We start from the raw sequence: 18476 nt of genomic DNA on the forward strand, positions 1-18476 counted from the left end.
AATTCATTGTCGCTATTTTTCAGAAATAAGGTTCTCGACGCACGTAACTAAAGTTTTCGTAATTCCTGCGCACACGCAGATTGATTTGTTTACAACATGGGCGGAGCTTGCGCGTTATCTGTTGGAAAATAGCGTTAAAGTTAACGCGCTCCTGCGAAAGCTTCGTAAATGACTCACCGATTACCCACGCTTTCTAAAGTCTTTCACACCTGTTCCGGCATGTCCGGTTCGCGATTTTTTTTTTCGTACATAAGTTGGGGACCCCTTAATGAAACGTCACAAAATAAACATGAATAATTCATCAGTTAAATTTTCTTGTTCCGTGTGCACCCAAGCGTATAGCAACAAGAAGTGACACTGCGATACGATTCAAGGCCTATCTCCGCTGTGGTTGTGGCGTGCGATTTCATAAAAGAATAGCGGCGTTTTGTGTTGATTGTCGAAATAATCAGCCTTTAGTTTATGATAGTGTTTTTAATATAATGTATTACTAAAGAATTACGTGTTAAAATTATAGTTTCTATTAATACTATTAGGCCTAATTATTAGTCTCTAAAGCCCATGTCTATTCTAGTAGTCTGTGTGGGTGTGACGTGTGTGTTACTGTTAGGTATGACACAGTCCGAGTAATAAATCAGCAAAATTAAACAATTACATTACACAAAAATACATTTTTTATTCTCGTGGTTCTAATCTTTCCATCTCATGTGTTCATAATTTAACGCGCATTTTTAAAGTTCATTTGAGTATAATAAAATAGCAGAATTAAAAAATTACAGTACACAAATTATACATCTTCTTGTGGGTCTAAGCTTTCTATGGGCTATGTCTAATTACTACCGTACTTAGTTGAATCATGGATTAAAGAATAGAAGGATATGCATCGACGTGAGATCAAGGGTTCCTTGACTCTCGCCGACAGACCGCGGACCGCCCACAATGTTACAGTTTAATTAACCGCATGGTAACAACGAAACGGTCGCGTGCCTAATATATTGTTTACTGCACATGTGCAACGACATTTAACCTTGTTGGCTACGCTTCTTTCGCGCGTTCTTTGTTGCACTGTATGTATTCATTCATATTTGAACAGTATAATCAGTGGCGTAACGGCTATGTGCGCTCACTGGCTAAACCGAAGCTTGAGGAACAGGCATAAAATATGTCGAACATGCTAAAAACGTACGTCCGAGGCCTCGATCTTTGAAACTCGGAGGGCCACTTAGGTTTCCTAAACGTGGCTCCAGGCCTCTGCCTCACGCCACTGAGTATAATGTTTATTGAAAACATATTAAATTACATTGTATGTTATTGTGAAGACCCTGTGTAGGCCTACTTCATCAATATACCAGATAAAAACAATACTATATTGTTATTGGCTTAGAATTGTAGATGCTATAATTGTAATTAGTATAGGTTTCTGCCGCGATTGATCTACGCTAATGTTTTTAATGACATTAAAGTAGCATTTTTATGACCTGTAGTAGCCCTACATCTGAGACAATAACTATTTATTTGTTGTCTCAGCCTACATGTAAAATTACAAAATCAGCAAGGATACTAGGCCTAGGCCTTAGGCTTACTAGTAAACCATATGATTTGCCGACATTGATACTGCCTAGGTATAGGCCTAGGCTAATCTTAAGTGTAGTAGATACAACGTGTAATCATGATCTCCTCACCGTTGTCTTACTTCTTGTGTACCAGTGGTGGCGCCAGCTACGGGGGGCTCTAGCCCCCTCGTCGGGGAGCCTAGCCCCCCCGTCGGGGAACACGGGTACTTTTTGTCGGGGAATATAACATACAGTAAAAAAAATTCACGTTCACTTCATATAGCTTCAGCGCCTAGAAAACCACGACGTTCCATTGACCGTGAGAGTACGTCAGAGGGCTATTATGCACTTTTATGCATTCGTTATTGCCAGACACCGTTGGGTCGAGACGCGTGGTATCATGTTCCATCCAGGGACCAAAATGTGTAATGTAGTTATTTTCCAGGCGAAGTTTACCGACGGTTACCGAAGGGAACACGGGTACTTTTTGTCGGGGAATATAATATACAGTAAAAAACGTTCGCGTTCACTTGGTAGCTTCAGCGTCTAGAAAACCGCGACGTCTCATTGACCGTGAGAGTACGTCCGAGTGCTATTATGCAATTTATATGCATTCATTATTGCCAGCGATCTTACTACTAAACATTAGCTAGGTACGCACTTGTCTGGCGGTATCCCTTTGTACGAATCGTTCAACGTTGGGTCGAGACGCGTGATATCAAGTTCCATCCAGGGACCAAAATGTGTAATGTAGTTATTTTCCAGGCGAAGTTTACCGACGGTTCGGGTACTTTTTGTCGGGGAATATAATTCGTTCGCGTTCACTTCGTAGCTTCAGCGCCTAGAAAACCTCGACGTTTCATTGACCGTGAGAGTACGTCAGAGTGATATTATGCACTTTATATGCATTCATTATTGCCAGCGATCTAACTTACTACTAAACAATAGCTATAGGTACGCACTTTTCTGGCGGTATCCCGTTGTACGAATCGTTCAACGTTGGGTCGTGATATCATGTTCCATCCAGGGACCAAAATGTGTACTGTAGTTATTTTCCAGGCGAAGTTTACCGACGGTTACGTCGTGTACTGTGTCGACGTGCGCTACACACTACAGCAAAAACGAATTATGTTAATTGTTCGTATGTTCACCAATTTTTTAATTTACAAGTAACCTTCTGTACCGTGGGGCACCTAAAATAAATATTTCATCCATTACTAAACAAAAAAACATGCCATTTTCGCTTAGCCAACATCTTATTATAGCTAAGTTATTAAATTTCCAATGTCCTGATGTCATGAATTTCTCACCACTCGGAAGTCCAGATGGTACGCAGGCATACACTTGGGAGGAATAAACTTATTTCCCCGACTGAAAAAGGTCTACGCTTGCATTTTTAAGCCTCTGGGCCTGATGTTTCCAAAGTATAAAATGCAATTTTTTGAAGACCTGCAGCTCTAGTTTTAAACATTTTCTTAGCTCAGCCCCAACAATAAAGCTGGTCATATTTCGAAGTACAAGAAGTGCATTTTCCGGGACCTAACATCTCTATTTTTCAAACACTTCTTAGCTCAGTCACAACCATGATAGGGACTTATATATTTTGTTTCATGTTTTGAAGTATAATAAGTCCAATTTCCAGGACCTCCAACTCTATTTTTCTAAATTTTCTTTGAACTTTTATTTTTTAAATTGAAAAATATGGATTGAAACAGTCATCGCGCATCGTTTTTTTGCACGCAGTATTTTATTTATGCATTATAAAAAATGGAAAAAATGGCTACCCTAAATCTGATTAAAATGACCTCAAATGACGCTAGAACGCGTTGCTTCCGGGGGCTTCGCCCCCTGGACCCCCACCGGGGGCCCTTGGCGGCCCCCTGGCCCCCAGCCTTGTGATGCTCGCTTTGCTCGCATAGCCCCCTCGTCGGGGAATGTAGCCCCCGCGTCGGGAAGATCCTGGCGCCACCCCTGTTGTGTACGTGTGAATAATAATAGGTACTTCGTTTGTTCGTGATTAAGTTTTATTTTCCCTGCGTGTACTTTTCAAAACGACCGCTAGGTAACATATGCAACTATACATAGCCAGCCAATCCCGGATCAGGGATCGCTGTTTTCATTCAATTAGTCCCGGTGATTGGATGTGATGATGATGACATAACCACTAGCCAATCACCAGGCACTAAAATTTTAATATAATCACATCGATAATTAAGGAGATTTATGAAGAAACCACTGCTTAGCCATTTATTAAAAACACGATTGTTGTATGGGTGAACACCGGCCACGCTAACAACATACATGGTCAAATGCATAATTTAATATTCTATAGATTAACGCAATTTTTAATGACAGAAGATGGCAGGCAAATAATGATAATTCAAATATAAAAATTGCATATTTCATTAATATTACCAACTACTTAAAATTACCAGTCGTAAGAAAGTGAACTTTTCGTAGTCCGATTGTTATGAAACTAAAACAGAATTATTCAGCAATATATTTTTGTTGTCAATTAATCATCGACGCAGACATGTCAATAGAACATTCAGACTGCGCATACGATCTACATAGTTACGTTTTGGTCTCAAAATATGTAAGGGTTGATTCGCAGAGTTTTACATAGGGCCGCGGTTTGTTTGATTGGCAGCAGTGCTTTAGTATAGGCAAGCGCGTTGTAAAATCGTTTGATGTCACCGTCGATGCATATCCTTCTATTCTTTAATCCATGGTTGAATGTCTTGCCTAGCTGTCGATTAGCCTCGACACATTTTGCATAGGTTGGTGTGTGTGTGTGAAGAAGAGTGCGCGAAGGCAATCACATGAATTGACCTAGAATCCTAGGCCTAGAAAGAATCGTATCGCAGTTGTAATCACCTGTTGCTATACGCTTGGGTACACAAGGAACAAAACATTTAACTGATGAATTATTCATGTTTATTTTGTGACGTTTCATGAGGGGTCCCCAACTTATGTATGAAAAAAAAAATCGCGTCCGGTTCCGGTTCGGCGCCGGAAAATCAACTCGAACGCCAATTGTTTCGTTTTCACTATGCGCCAATCGATATGCGCGTAGCCGTGTGAAAACGAAACTTGAAGTAAAAATAGAGTAATTCGATGTGTTTGAACAAGTGAGAGATGGCTACAGTTGTTTCCAAGTACTGTAGTGGGGAAAATAAATGTACTGCTATCGACAGCATTTACTTGTCCAATGTAACATATCAGAAATTTGTTTTCTGTACACTATCAAATTACACATATAAAAAAACATACACATCATAATAAAAATATAAGAATATAAATTAATTTGAGTCCAAAAACTTTTTTTCTAGAGGTGTGATTTTCCGAAGGGTAGTTGATTTTGGGGTTAGAGGTCGTAGACGGGTAGTTGTCCCAGAGGGGCAGTTGCCCTAGAGGGTAATTCTTTTGAAGGATAGTTGTCCCAGGGAGTAGTTGTCCGGGTGATAGTTGTCTTGGCTGTAATTGTCCGAGTGATAGTTGTTGTCCGAGTGGTAGTTGTTGTCCGAGTGGTAGTTGTTGTCCGAGTGATAGTTGATGTCCGAGTGGTAGTTGTCCGGATATGGTAATAGATAATTAAATTGTTTAAAAAAACAGATAATTATATACATTTTCTTAGAATTTTTAAATAATAAAATCAAATAATTATATAGTTAATCAAATCAATAATCATGTCATGTAAAAAACCAAACCCTAAAAAATGTACTCCTATACAGAATAAAATGACTTATTATTGAATACAAAATGTTTTATACAGTATCTTGTGAGGTAGACGACGGCATCCTTAACAATGGTGAATCGAGGAGGGTGGAAAAATGTACTATACTAACATGTAATAACAATATTATCAGTGTCAGTTCCGATACAATTAAATGTGGGCAAGGTGAGTTTTGTTTTTTTAAATTTTCCTTCTTTTAAGATTATAACGTCTTTCCATGATTCATCAATGAAAGTTAAAAAGCCTGTATGTATGTCTGTAAAGTCTGTATTCCTTGAACTGCTTTATATGCTTCATGTGCTATCCAGCAATCTGAAAACCTTAAATTGATTACTTTACACAATATCCTATATTATCTTTATTACTCAAAGTAGTATGTACTGTTTTAATCTTCTTTATTTACATGGTTAGGAGAGAGATTATTTACAGGATTATATATCTATATATAATGACATTTGGGAGTTATTCATTAATGGGAACACTGACGTTAAATTACATCTTACTATGGGAAGTGATAATTATCTCTTCAGCAAGGAAGTTATGAATATTCTTGATAGGTTTAGTAAAGCATATGTTAAAAGATTATGGAAAAAGCGCTCTCAATTAATGAATAAAAAAAATAGATAAATTAAGAGGCGTCTGGTTCTGTATTGCAGTGTAATCTTGTAATAGTAAAATTAGGTTTAGTTTTTTATATTTCCTTCATGTTGTAGGGATTAGTAATTGGTTTTGTAGATTAAGAGTAATCATGTACTATATCTAAATTACATTGTGTTGAGATTATTCAATTACAGGGTTAGGTTCAGTTGATAGTTGGGAGAGAATAATAGAAGGTTAGGTTCAGTGTTATTATTCAGTTGTCTACTGCGCCGCTATGCTCATTTTTAATATAATTATACAGACCTGTTTAATTGTTTCTCATCTTTCGAAGGCTGCAAATGTGACAATTCTGATTTTCTACCATGTAATGTTGGTTATAAGATGATAACTACAATAGTAGGTGAGATGTGTGATTGCGATAACGTAACATGTGGTAAGTGCAATTATTATTAGTTTTCTTTACTTTTCGTGTACAATGAAGAAATATTTTATCAAAATAGTAGGCCAATTTGTTACTGGTTTTATAAACTTTTCGTTAACATTTTGCAGACATTTTTATCGTAATAGATGCCAGTTTAGAATGTTAGTGTTCATAAATTTACGTCATTAAACTCACTAGGGTTCTTGAATTTTCTTCTCCGTCATCGTGAGATCAGAAATAAACACCCTGAGATATCCAAAATTTATACATATATTCCTACTAAACCGAATCATTCTTGCCCATTATAGTACGTCTATATCAATATAATATTTTCGATAATGTGAAAAGGACATTAGATAAGTTGATCTGACATGAAAACTAATCAAAAATCATCATTACAATTATATACATCATATTATTACAATTAGGCTTCAATTCAATATAACATTTATTCAATAATGGTAAGACAAATAATACAAGAATAATATACAAATAATGAATGTTTATGAGTACAGTGTAATGGTAAAAATAATGGCACGAGGTGAATGATGAAAGGTTATATTTCAACGAGGCGATGAGCCGAGTTGAAATATAACCTTTCATCATTCACCAAGTGCCATTATTTGTACCATTACACGAATACAAAACATTCATTATTTGTTTTATATAACATCTAAATAAATTCTAGTTATTTCAATCAATAAAAGGTAGCCCTAGCCAAAGCCTACTACATTTCATTCACATTGATTAAAAACAGTAACATTTGGTTTTTAATAATTTTATATTAAATGTTATATTTATATGGATTTCGTAAACACACCTACTTTTGTGTTAATTATGTCAACAAATGACCAAACAATCCTAGGCCTAGCAAGGCTAAAACGCCTTGGCTAGGCCTAGCCTAATACTAGCATGGCCTAGGCTAGACCTAGTAGCCTAGTACTAGCTTGGCTGAAAGGCAAAACTTCGACAGACAATTGGAACTTATCTAAGCTAATTATGGTTTTTCCAACAATTCCACGTCTTGTAGGGAAGTACCCATTAATTAATCAAAATCCTAAAAACGATCTAAAGCTAATTTAAATGCCTTTTTGAATGAAATTAGTACATAATGTCCAAATCATACACAAATATCTGCTGCTGTTGCATATCTCTTGGTGGTGTTTACAAATGAAACTGAGACCAGACGACAGGTGGCGCTGTTGTATTTCACAGTACAGAGCCATATCATAGGATAATTTGTGTACTGTACTAGATTTTTTTTCATCCGCGAGACGTTTTTTTTTTCGTACACAAAAATGTTTCAAAAAGTACTATTAAACGATCGTTTAATAGTGCGTACTATTGCACGCCATGTGACCCACAATCGTCCAATCAAATGACAGGAATTTATTTAGGTTGTTATATAATAGACAATAAGAAACAGTAATGCAATACAAAAAGAAGAAAAGGTAAATAAGAGAAAGGAATGCTATCATTGGGGTCAAGATTAGAAGTAAAAAAGTTGTCTCACCATGACCCCGAGAGAGAGAAGGAAAGAGATATAAAAAGCTACCTTAATAAATGGTATATAAAATTATTGTTGGTACAACTCTTATGCTTATTTTGTTTAAATTCTATGTTTTTAACAGTTCCTAAAGAGGTGTGTAAGCTCTCCAATGATATAATCCTACAAGTAAGTATACGGTAATTTTTTAGTTATTTAGATAATTATAATTATATTATCAGGGAGTTGAGTGGCAACTCCCTGATATTATAATTATATGTTTTATGCTAAGATTTTACAAATGCCCAAGAGGCACCTTACGTTACGTTGAAGGTTTTGATAGAATTGAATCTGTATTACACACTGTGAGTGTACTGTTCACGTGTGAACAACACGAGCTATGTTTCTACATAATTCTCAACAACCAAAACATAATGGAGAACAGCGATGGAAATTAAACTGAAACCAAAGCAATCACTTCCAAATTTAAGTGCACAGTATAATGACTGCTACTACCAATTTCCAACTTGGTCACGTGCCGCTCTTCATGCGTTCAGATTACTATGATTTTTCAATGAATACCCCATTTTCTTGTAGTTAATTCCAAAAATCAAATGAAACAGGGAATCAATATTAAGCGTGAACAATGACTCATTGATGTAAAAGAAGTATATAGAGTTTAATTGGTTATTTCACTATAACATAAAGTTATAGGCCTTCATTGCCATATATAATTTATTTTAAATATCGAATAGAGTAATCAATCAATTATTTACAGCCTGGAGAAACTAAAACAATTGGATGTAATGTCTATACATGTTTGACTGATGAACCCCCTAATGGTGAATTTCACAAGATTCAGAATCATACATTAGAGTGTTCTAAGTGTGGAAAGGTAATTTTTTTACCCAGTCAGTATCTGCTGACTGGGTCCTGTTTTTTTTTCAAACGAATCTTTCTTTCATATTCTATCTTTGTTTCATGCTATCTTTCTTTCGGACAATCGGGAAAATACCAGCTACTAGTTCCGAACGCTACATTTGATAAACTCGCCACCTGGTCTGACTTTCCCATCCGTATCTTGTTCGTGAATTTATGATCGAAGGTCGGGAAGGGGGCTAAATTAATGTTTTTGTAGCTCCAGAGGCGACAAACAGGATTGTGTTGTCAGACACTATCAATTTTAAAATTGCTCCGATTGAGCTGGAACTTGGATAAAGTCTTCAAACTTGGTGGGTGTGTGGGCGCAGCTTAGTATAAGATTAAATCGTCAAGGTCATAGGTCAAGGTCGAACATTTTCAAATTACTCCGATCGAGCTGAAACAAAAAAATAAAATAATAGTCTTAAGGATAGGGTGAGTATGAATCCAATATTAAGGAGGGCGCCATACAAGGTCATTCGATGTCAAAGGTAAAGATAAAATTTAAAAAAATTAAATAATATGACTGGGTTTAAGTTCTATTGAACATAGTGTCGCTAGTTGTGTTTTTAATAAAATTAAAACCATCATCGCATTGTAAACAACTCTTTAGTATGTTGTAGTATAGTCAAGAGACGTGCTATCATCAAACATAATTATGCCCTCACACATTCCATACGTCTGTTTTCTCATACAGCTCTCAATGCATAAACTGTTCATCATCACTCTGTCTTTAAGTACTCGGTGTTGAATACAGAATTTAGAAAGTAGGCCTACACAGCATATAGCAATGCATCATAAAGATAATAATACCATCTATATATAAATTATGGCTAATTCTGACATAGGCGAGCACAATGCAAAAACTTCGGTACAAATCTCCGCCTTGGATACCTACCTTATCTATCTCAGATGTACCGCGAAACGTAGATTTGATAACATTAGTTTTCACATCGACGCTATTGTTCCATATTTCTATCTTAGGAAGATATTATAAAGAGTTTTTTAACACAATTTATGATTTCAACAGTAGATTTTCAACTCAATTTCAATTCTTCGCGGGTCAAAGTAATTTCCGGGTTCACCTTGCAACAACCTGGTTTCAACTATTGTCTCTCTTTTATACACAAGGGAGCAGTTAAAATAATAGATTTGACCCTAAAGGTGACTGGAAACAGGCACTTTCCATCAATCAATAGTGTCCCTTTGGAAGAAGGAAGAAAAAAACCGATAGTAGGACTGGAGTTGCATAGCAATTTAAGTTTGTTGTTTATTTTAGGAACGGACCGCGCGTGTGTAAAGGTACAGTAGTTAAAAAATAAAAATTATACTGCAAATTATTAAAGATCAAATTAAATATACGCCATAAAGAATCGGAATATATTGTGGGAAATAGTATTATAAAATGACATAGGGAGATTTGAAGATAAGACATTTTGTTTAAAATCGAGTGAAATCCCGATAGTTGATTGAGTAAGCTGGCAGGAATAACTGTAGACTATCTGTGTCCCGTTAGGACCGAGATGTCTGCCCATGTTGCAAGCCGTAATATCTTCTTTCTAGGGCCCACTCTGTCACGGCAGTTAGTTTCAAAAGATGTTTAAATTAAATAATGTATTAATAATTATTAGGATGGTATTTATTTGAATAAACGCCTCTCCAATAAAACATCACTTTGAATAATAATCATTATACTATTTGTAGTAGAATTCATCGCACTGTTATCTACAATTTACCAAGCATTTGTTATTCTTTTTTACCACTTTTCATATCTATTAGAGGATTTCATTTGATTATAAATGTTACCATATTATTAAAACTAAAAAGATTAGCATATATCCCTTGAATAAGCACCTCCCTCAAATGAACTCTGCCTCCCCGAAGGGCCCTACCAAACAATAAACACTATACTTTAAAATGTTATTAATCATCTAAAACACTGTGAAATAGAGAGTTTAGTTTTACGAATGTCAAGCATTTTCAATAATGGTAACCGACAGAAAACGTACAAGGAGAACATTTTTATCATTCCGAGAACCATCGTCTACACTTCCTAGAGGAGGAGCGAGCGAAGCGAGCTCACCCTCTAGTTATTACTAAATTTATTTTAAAGATCAACCAAACATGTAGTAGCAGGGGCAGACCCAGCTTTTCATGACGAAGGCAGGAATAATCCTTTCATTGATTAATTTTTATTGTTCCACATAAATAGATAATAATATTGTGTGTGTTTTTAATTTAGTGAAATAAAAAGGGAGTGCGAAAGAAAATATTTTCCTTGACTTAAGAGTCTTTCACACCTGTCATGGCACAGTTCCGGTACGGCGCTGGCAAATCAAATCGAACGTTATTGATTTTTTTTTTTTCGATTGGTGCATATAGCCGCGTATGGAGCGTCGTGATAACGAAACAAAGACCTTTACACAACACCAAGCCACGTAAAACATTTTTCTCATGGTCTTGATCTTAATTTAGGGATATGTGAGAACTGATGACAGCAGTTGTTGTGGTAAATGCAAGAAACAACAGTGTATCGATTATAACGGTGAATTAAAAGAGGTGGGTACCATTATATTTACTGCCAAACCCTCTATTTAGTATTACCTCCGTCTAGGAAACTATTTTTCGCCCTGTCATATTTTTATTTGTCTGTTTTTGTTTGTTTCTGAAAAAATCTCACTGCAGTTCGACATTGAAGAGAAGGACGTCAAATATCAAGGTCGCTTTGATAAAATATTATTTTTTAATGTTTACCGCCACAATGATCACTGAACCATCACCTAGGGTTGGTTTGAAAGTACACAGGCCATGGTCACAATTTACCAAAAACATTAATTTTATGATATTTCATTGTCTACATGTCACAGTTTTCCTCAGAAACTTGTCGAACTTAGGTCACAGTAAAATATCACGTCAAAAAACAAAACTAATTAAAATAAAATATATAAAATTATATTAATATTTATTTTAAAGAAAATTGTAATAATATTTAATTATAAACTCTTGATAAGAATCTGGAAAGCTAAATACATTCCACAAACTCCCATTGACTATTGCTTGTAGTGCAATTAGGACACGACAATAAGTGCGGAGATATTTATGTAGGAAATTTATACTGTAGGCAGTGGATAGTTTCAAATGTATCTTGAATAAGGAAATCGATGATTTTGCGAACACCCAATGACTTCCAGTATATATATATATTTATCTATAGAATGGTAGTGAGTGGTATCCAACGAATTGTGAAACATGTAAATGTACTCCAAATGGTGATGAGGTGATAGAAAGATGTACAATTAAAATCTGCCCACCGTTTAATGAAACGGCTTGCCTTGCTGAAAACGTAAGTAAAATAATGAATTTTATTGTACAAGTCTATAATTGGGATCGATCACTGACTCTAGTAAGCAGTGATTACATCTTTTGTTAATATTTGAGTAAGGTTTGCATTTCTTTATAATTTTCCATTTAATTGAGTAATTTGTTTTAGAGTCTTTAAGTATCCATATATATTTACTGAGTTCCGTTGCGTTTCTTAGTTTTTCGTTCCGGAATGAAGACGTATGGTTTCTGTATCTGGTTTTAAACTGGTTTTCAGTTAGTCCGACATACGTTTCTTCTTTTGATGAACCTTCTCTCTTTACTGTAGCTTGGTAAACTACACCTTTTGTTAGGCAGTTATCTGGTTAGCTTGTTTTCGCGTTGGTTTCAGTAGACTTTTCCTTGGCTATCACATATTTGTTGTGTGCGTTAATTACTTTGTCTACGCTGGGCATGCAACTGTAGCTTAGTTTCAAGGTATTTCTGTTAAATATTTTTCTGAGCTTGTTGCCGGCAGGAAAACAATCTTCTACTATAGCTAAACACTTGTGGCCGATGTTGGTTGCTACGTTTTTGCTGAATGGTGGGTTAAACCAAATTATGTTTCTGGTACGCGATTTTTTGGGCTTCTGCTGTTCAGCATTGAACTCAAGTTGATGATTGTATCCGCTTTCTTTGAGGGCTTCTTGGTATAGGGGTGCAGATGCATATATATCGAGTTTGAACAATACCATGACAGGCCCAGTGGTCTAATGGTTAGGGCAACTGCATATCACGCAGACGGTCCGAGTTCGAGTCTCGGTTGGGTCGACTTTTTCTCATTCTCACAGATTTCCTCATCTTTATCGTTTCAAATTAATTAATTAAATTTCAGTATATCACCGGGCGGTTTGGAATTAATGTTCTTTGCCTGATTTGTTTATATATATATATTTAAATAAATGTTCGGTTCAATGTAACCGTCTAAAAAGTCCTCAATACGGTAAAGTAGAGGTAAAATATACGTTAAGTCTGGAAAAGAAGTAAAAACTACAGTTTGGTCTCTACAGGCTTGTTTCGTGAGTCGTGCAACTCACTCATCAGGAGACTATAATGAGAACAATCAATTACAACGTTGCTTACAAGCACATTTACTTGTAGAATTAGCATTTACAGGTGATATGAACAGCCAGAAAAGTTAGCAGAGCAATTATGTATAATATAAATAATAGGATTATTTATTTTCTTATTATGGTCATAAATGAAAATAAATTGTGCAGTAGCACAATGATACTTATAATTGGTACAATTTTTGATTGTTATTTTATATTGTTACTTTCTTCTCATATTATTTATGTTTTCTATTAACTGTTTTGTTTAATTATTGTATAGTTTGTCATTAAATATGACGATTCTGGTTGTTGTAAAACTTGTGGTAAGTTCTTCAAATTTATATTTTGTCTAACAAATGTGAAAGAATTCTAAAATTACGCATTTTTATAATAAAACAGATGATTGAGCATATATCATACACACCAAAAAGGGGAAAGGAGCTGCTACAAATGATTTTGTATTTTCTCAAATAAAAATTGCAAAGTCGGTCGACAAGACACAAACATAAATTTAGGTTCAGCACCGAGATCATTAATACAAGTTAGTGAAATGTATGTGTCCTTTGGCGAGATTCTTTAGTCTTATTGCCTCGTTTTTAGGATGGGATATATGCCTATATGAGCAAAACGAACTTGAAACGCCTTGAGAGACAGGGTGATCGTTGCATGGTTCCCTCTCTGTAAAGGTTAAGCCAAATGTTGCGCTACAAACATTTAATTGTGGCGCATAATAAATGTGCGTAATTGTTATCATTTTGATCAATATTACAGTGCGTAATGAAACACAAGGAAATTGTAAACACATCACAAATACTGATTTCCTGCGAATCGGAAACTGTAAAAGTGAATCTTCTACCATCGACCAAAGCTATTGCCAAGGGCAATGCGATTCATCAGCCAAGTATAGTAATGACCTGAAGAAGGTTGTGAATGACTGCAAATGTTGTCAATTTAAAGAGGAAGCAGAGATTCAGGTCAAGATGATTTGTGACGATGGAACTGAACGAGAAGAGAAACATGTCTATGCTCGGAGTTGTGGCTGTGATGATTGCGTCGAAAACAACTAATTCTTTTTTTTCTATCTCTCTCCATTTAATTAACAGTTTACATTAAATATAAATTGTATTAAACGTAATACTTTTTTTTTTCATTTATAATGTAAACTATAAAATGTATATACTTTATATATATTTATTTATTTATAACCCTTTTTATTTGGTTTTCTCTCCTTATTTTTGTTTTAGTTATTTTTCTCGCATCTCTCATAATACACACGCACATATTTTTATATTTATATTATCACTATATAGCATTGTACGCGTTACATTAAAAACAAATTAAACATTTTCGCTTAATCTACCTTTTCATTTTATTCTAAAAAAAACATGCAGTAAAAAAAAAGATTAAAAAACATTAATTTATTTCATTGGCTGTACGGTTTTTACCACCAAATATAACATTAACGATTAACAGCTTTCTAATTTTTACCTTTTCTCATATAAATTTGTAACATATTCCAATTAACTTTAAGACCTTATTAAACCTGAGTTTTTTTAGTTCCGGTCAAAATGGTTATTTGGAAGACAACATTTTCCCATTTCTGCAGTTTTTTAATTTAACTTTAATAAACTTTGCATTTCTATTAATGGGTACATTTTATTTGTTCTTATTGATTCGTAAAATTGACAGTCGCGTAATCTGTTCTGAGCATGTAACTTCAATACATAATTCAATAATTCGATATTTTGGTCATTTTTCGTAAAGCATTCCTGTACTTTACTATAATAGTACAAGGAAATTTATTTTATTTTTTTTTCGAAAAATGACCAAAATATTCGACTTATTATGCATAGAGTTAACATGCTCAGAACATATTATGTCATTCTGGGCACATCGCTTTTTCAAAAACGTCCCTGTTCTATAGTACAGGGATTTTTTACGAAATATGACCAAAATATCGACTTATTGTGTATAGAGTTAACATGCTCAGAACAGATTATGTGATTCTGCGCATACCAATTTTTCGAAAATTTCCCTGTACTAGTACAAGGATTTTTTACGAAAAATTACCAAAATATCGACTTATTATGTATCGAGATAAAATGCTCAGATCAGTTTATGTCATTCTGCGCACATCAATTTTGGGAAAATTTCCTCTGTGCTATAGTACAGGGATTTTTTCCGAAAAATGACCAAAATATCGACTTATTGTGTATAGAGATAACATGCTCAGAACAGATTGTCATTCTGTCCCTGTTCTGTAGTACAGGGATTTTTTACGAAATATGATCAAAATATCGACTTATTGTGTATAGAGTTAACATGCTCAGAACAGATTATGTGTGATTCTGCGCATACCAATTTTTCGAAAATTTTCCTGTACTAGTACAAGGATTTTTTACGAAAAATTACCAAAATATCGACTTATTATGTATCGAGATAAAATGCTCAGATCAGTTTATGTCATTCTGCGCACATCAATTTTGGGAAAATTTCCTCTTTGCTATAGTACAGGGATTTTACGAAAATAACGACTTATTATGTATAGAGGTAACATGCTCAGAACATATTATGTCATTCTGCGCACATCGATTTTTTTCGAAAATGTCCCTGTGCACGTGCTATAGTACAGGGATTTTTTTCCGAAAAATGACCAAAATAACAACTTATTATGTATAGAGATAACATGCTCAGAACAGATTATGTCATTCTGCGCACATCGATTTTGGGAAAATTTCCCTGTGCACGTGCTATAGTACAGGGATTTTACGAAAATAACGACTTATTATGTATAGAGGTAACATGCTCAGAACATATTATGTCATTCTGCGCACATCGATTTTTCGAAAATGTCCCTGTGCACGTGTATAGTACAGGGATTTTTTTACGAAAAATGACCAAAATATCGACTTATGTATAGAGGTAACATGCTCAGAACAGATTATGTCATTTTGCGCACATCCATTTTTTCGAAAATGTCCCTATGCTAATAGAGTACAGGGATGTTTTACGAAAAATGACCAACATATCGACTTATTATGTATCTCTAGATAAAATTCTCAGATCAGTTTATGTCATTCTGTGCACATCAATTTTGGGAAAATTTCCTCTGTTTTATAGTACAGGGATTTTTTACGAAAAATTACCAAAATATCGACTTATTGTGTATCGAGATAAAATGCTCATATCAGTTTATGTCATTCTGCGCACATTAATTTTGCGAAAATGTCCTCTGTGCAGGGATTTTTTCCGAAAATGACCAAAATATCGACTTATTATGTATACAGATAACATGCTCAGAACATATTATGTAATTCTGCGCACATTCATTTTTTGAAAATTTTCCTGTGCACGTGCTATAGTACAGGGATGACCAAAATATCGATTTATTATGTATAGAGGTAGCATGCTCAGAACAGATATTGTCATTCTGCGCCCATCGATTTTTCGAAAATTTCCCTGTGCTACACTGTAGTTCAGTACAGGGATGTTTTACGAAAAATGAAACAAATATCGACTTATGTATAGAGGTAACATGCTCAGAACAGATTATGTCATTCTGCGCACATTAATTTTTCGAAAATTTCCCTGTGCTATAGTACAGGGATGTTTTACGAAAAATGATCAAAATATCGATGTATTATGTATAGAGGTAGCATGCATTGTTTGGTCAGTCTTGTGAAGTTGTGAAATTTATAAATAAAAAAAATAAAAAATTATAAAACAAATTCAGTTAAGTATGATGTTTCCACACCGAGAGACGCACCCCCTGGCGCATATACCCATGTGGTCCTTCATCAGTATTCATCCAGATCCATGCTCAGAACATATTATGTCATTCTGCGCACATCGATTTTCGAAAATTTCCCTGTTCTATAGTACAGGGATTTTTTACAAAAAATGATCAAAATATCGACTTATTGTGTATAGAGATAACATGTCTACAGATTGTCATTCTGCGCACATCTATTTTTCGAAAATGTCCCTGTACTATACTGTAGTTCAGTACAGGGATGTATAGAGTTAACATGCTCAGAACAGATTATGTCATTCTGCGCACATCAATTTTTCGAAAATTTCCCTGTCCTAGTACAGAGTTTTTTAACGAAAAATGACAAAAATATCGACTTATTGTGTATAGAGGTAACATGCTCAGAACGGATTATTTCTTTCTGCGCACATCCATTTAAAAAAAATTGACATTAAGTCGATATTTTGGTCGTTTTTAGTAAAATAATTTAGACAATATAAACAGTGAAAAAATTTATCATGAGTAATAAAGTAACAACGGTACTGACTTTTTAAACTATAAAATAAATATGTTACAATATAAACATTTTGTTAAAAACCACGCACCATTTTATTTAAACACCATAATTTCCATTTTCCTATTTCAGCTACTCAAATTAACAATTTAAAAATACTTTAATAAATTCATAATTACTGTTTCATTTTACTTATGCACTTTCAAGAATGTTGGTCCATTAGAAAACAGACTACGTAAGAAAGAGACTTTTACCACGTTTCTGTAATGTATGTATAAAACCATTCGTTACTAACTGTATTATTTGGTTTTATTTTGTTTGCAAAAACAATGTATAAAGGCAATTAAATCTGCTAATACCAACATGCGATACAGTACCGAGAGTTGTGTATGCCAACACCAATAGCATGAGAATTACTCCGCGTAGTTAATACCGCAGCCAGCACAAAATTATGTTATCATGAACAATTAATTGAATGAAAACTTCATTAAAGTAAAGTACTATGAAAACCATCATCAGGTGCTACTGGACATTCCAAGGAGCAAACATAGTTGGGGAGATCGGACTTTCAGTGTTGCTGGACCTAGGCTCTGGAACCACCTACCCTTGAACATCATTATTGAGTCACTTTAAGTCACTACTCAAAACTCACCTTTTCTGATTTTTTCTACAGTGCCATGAGCAATGAATGTTGGAATGGCGCTATATAAATCAAACGATTGATTGATTGATCAATTAGATATAAGAAAATGCAATTATTAATGTTAAAATACATGCTGTACAAGGTGTATTTTGACTGTAAAAACATCTTTTTGTAAACATATTTACATATCAATTTTCCATTGAATTAAAATTAAATATTGCAATTGATTAAGTACCCACAAACTATCCAATGAAACAGAAATGTACAATTTATTTTGAAAAGCCCAATGTTTTAAATACCTCAACAATTCATCAAACTTGATTTTTTATACAGTTAATATAAATTTACAAATCATTGTACATAATGCAGCGTCAAACCCTTTGTTACCTACTACTGGAATATGTGTATAGAGATGACCTGGGTAAATCACCTATAAAAA

The 18476-nt window shown here is 34.6% G+C and overlaps 2 protein-coding genes across 2 annotated transcripts in view; one reads left to right on the top strand and one right to left on the bottom strand.

Annotated features, from left to right (window-relative positions):
* The window catches only part of LOC140042026 (hemocytin-like), a gene marked incomplete at its 5' end in the record, with an annotated part of 32040 nt that extends 17207 nt beyond the window's left edge, over positions 1–14833 (top strand). Inside the window, 8 exons of the mRNA XM_072087671.1 lie at positions 5329–5454; positions 6221–6322; positions 7942–7985; positions 8575–8691; positions 11193–11276; positions 11932–12060; positions 13410–13452; positions 13901–14833. Coding sequence (XP_071943772.1) covers positions 5329–5454; positions 6221–6322; positions 7942–7985; positions 8575–8691; positions 11193–11276; positions 11932–12060; positions 13410–13452; positions 13901–14196 — 941 coding nt within the window. The remainder of the gene's footprint in view (positions 1–5328; positions 5455–6220; positions 6323–7941; positions 7986–8574; positions 8692–11192; positions 11277–11931; positions 12061–13409; positions 13453–13900) is intronic.
* A 2649-nt stretch (positions 14834–17482) lies between these two features.
* LOC140057884 (uncharacterized) overlaps positions 17483–18476 on the bottom strand; it is a 54232-nt gene continuing 53238 nt past the window's right edge. Inside the window, exon 43 of the mRNA XM_072103625.1 lies at positions 17483–18467. Within this exon, the coding sequence (XP_071959726.1) occupies positions 18421–18467 (47 nt within the window). The 3' untranslated portion in view covers positions 17483–18420. The remainder of the gene's footprint in view (positions 18468–18476) is intronic.

Source organism: Antedon mediterranea, chromosome 1 (genome assembly GCF_964355755.1).
Source record: "Antedon mediterranea chromosome 1, ecAntMedi1.1, whole genome shotgun sequence".
Classification (NCBI taxonomy): Eukaryota; Metazoa; Echinodermata; class Crinoidea; order Comatulida; family Antedonidae; genus Antedon; species Antedon mediterranea.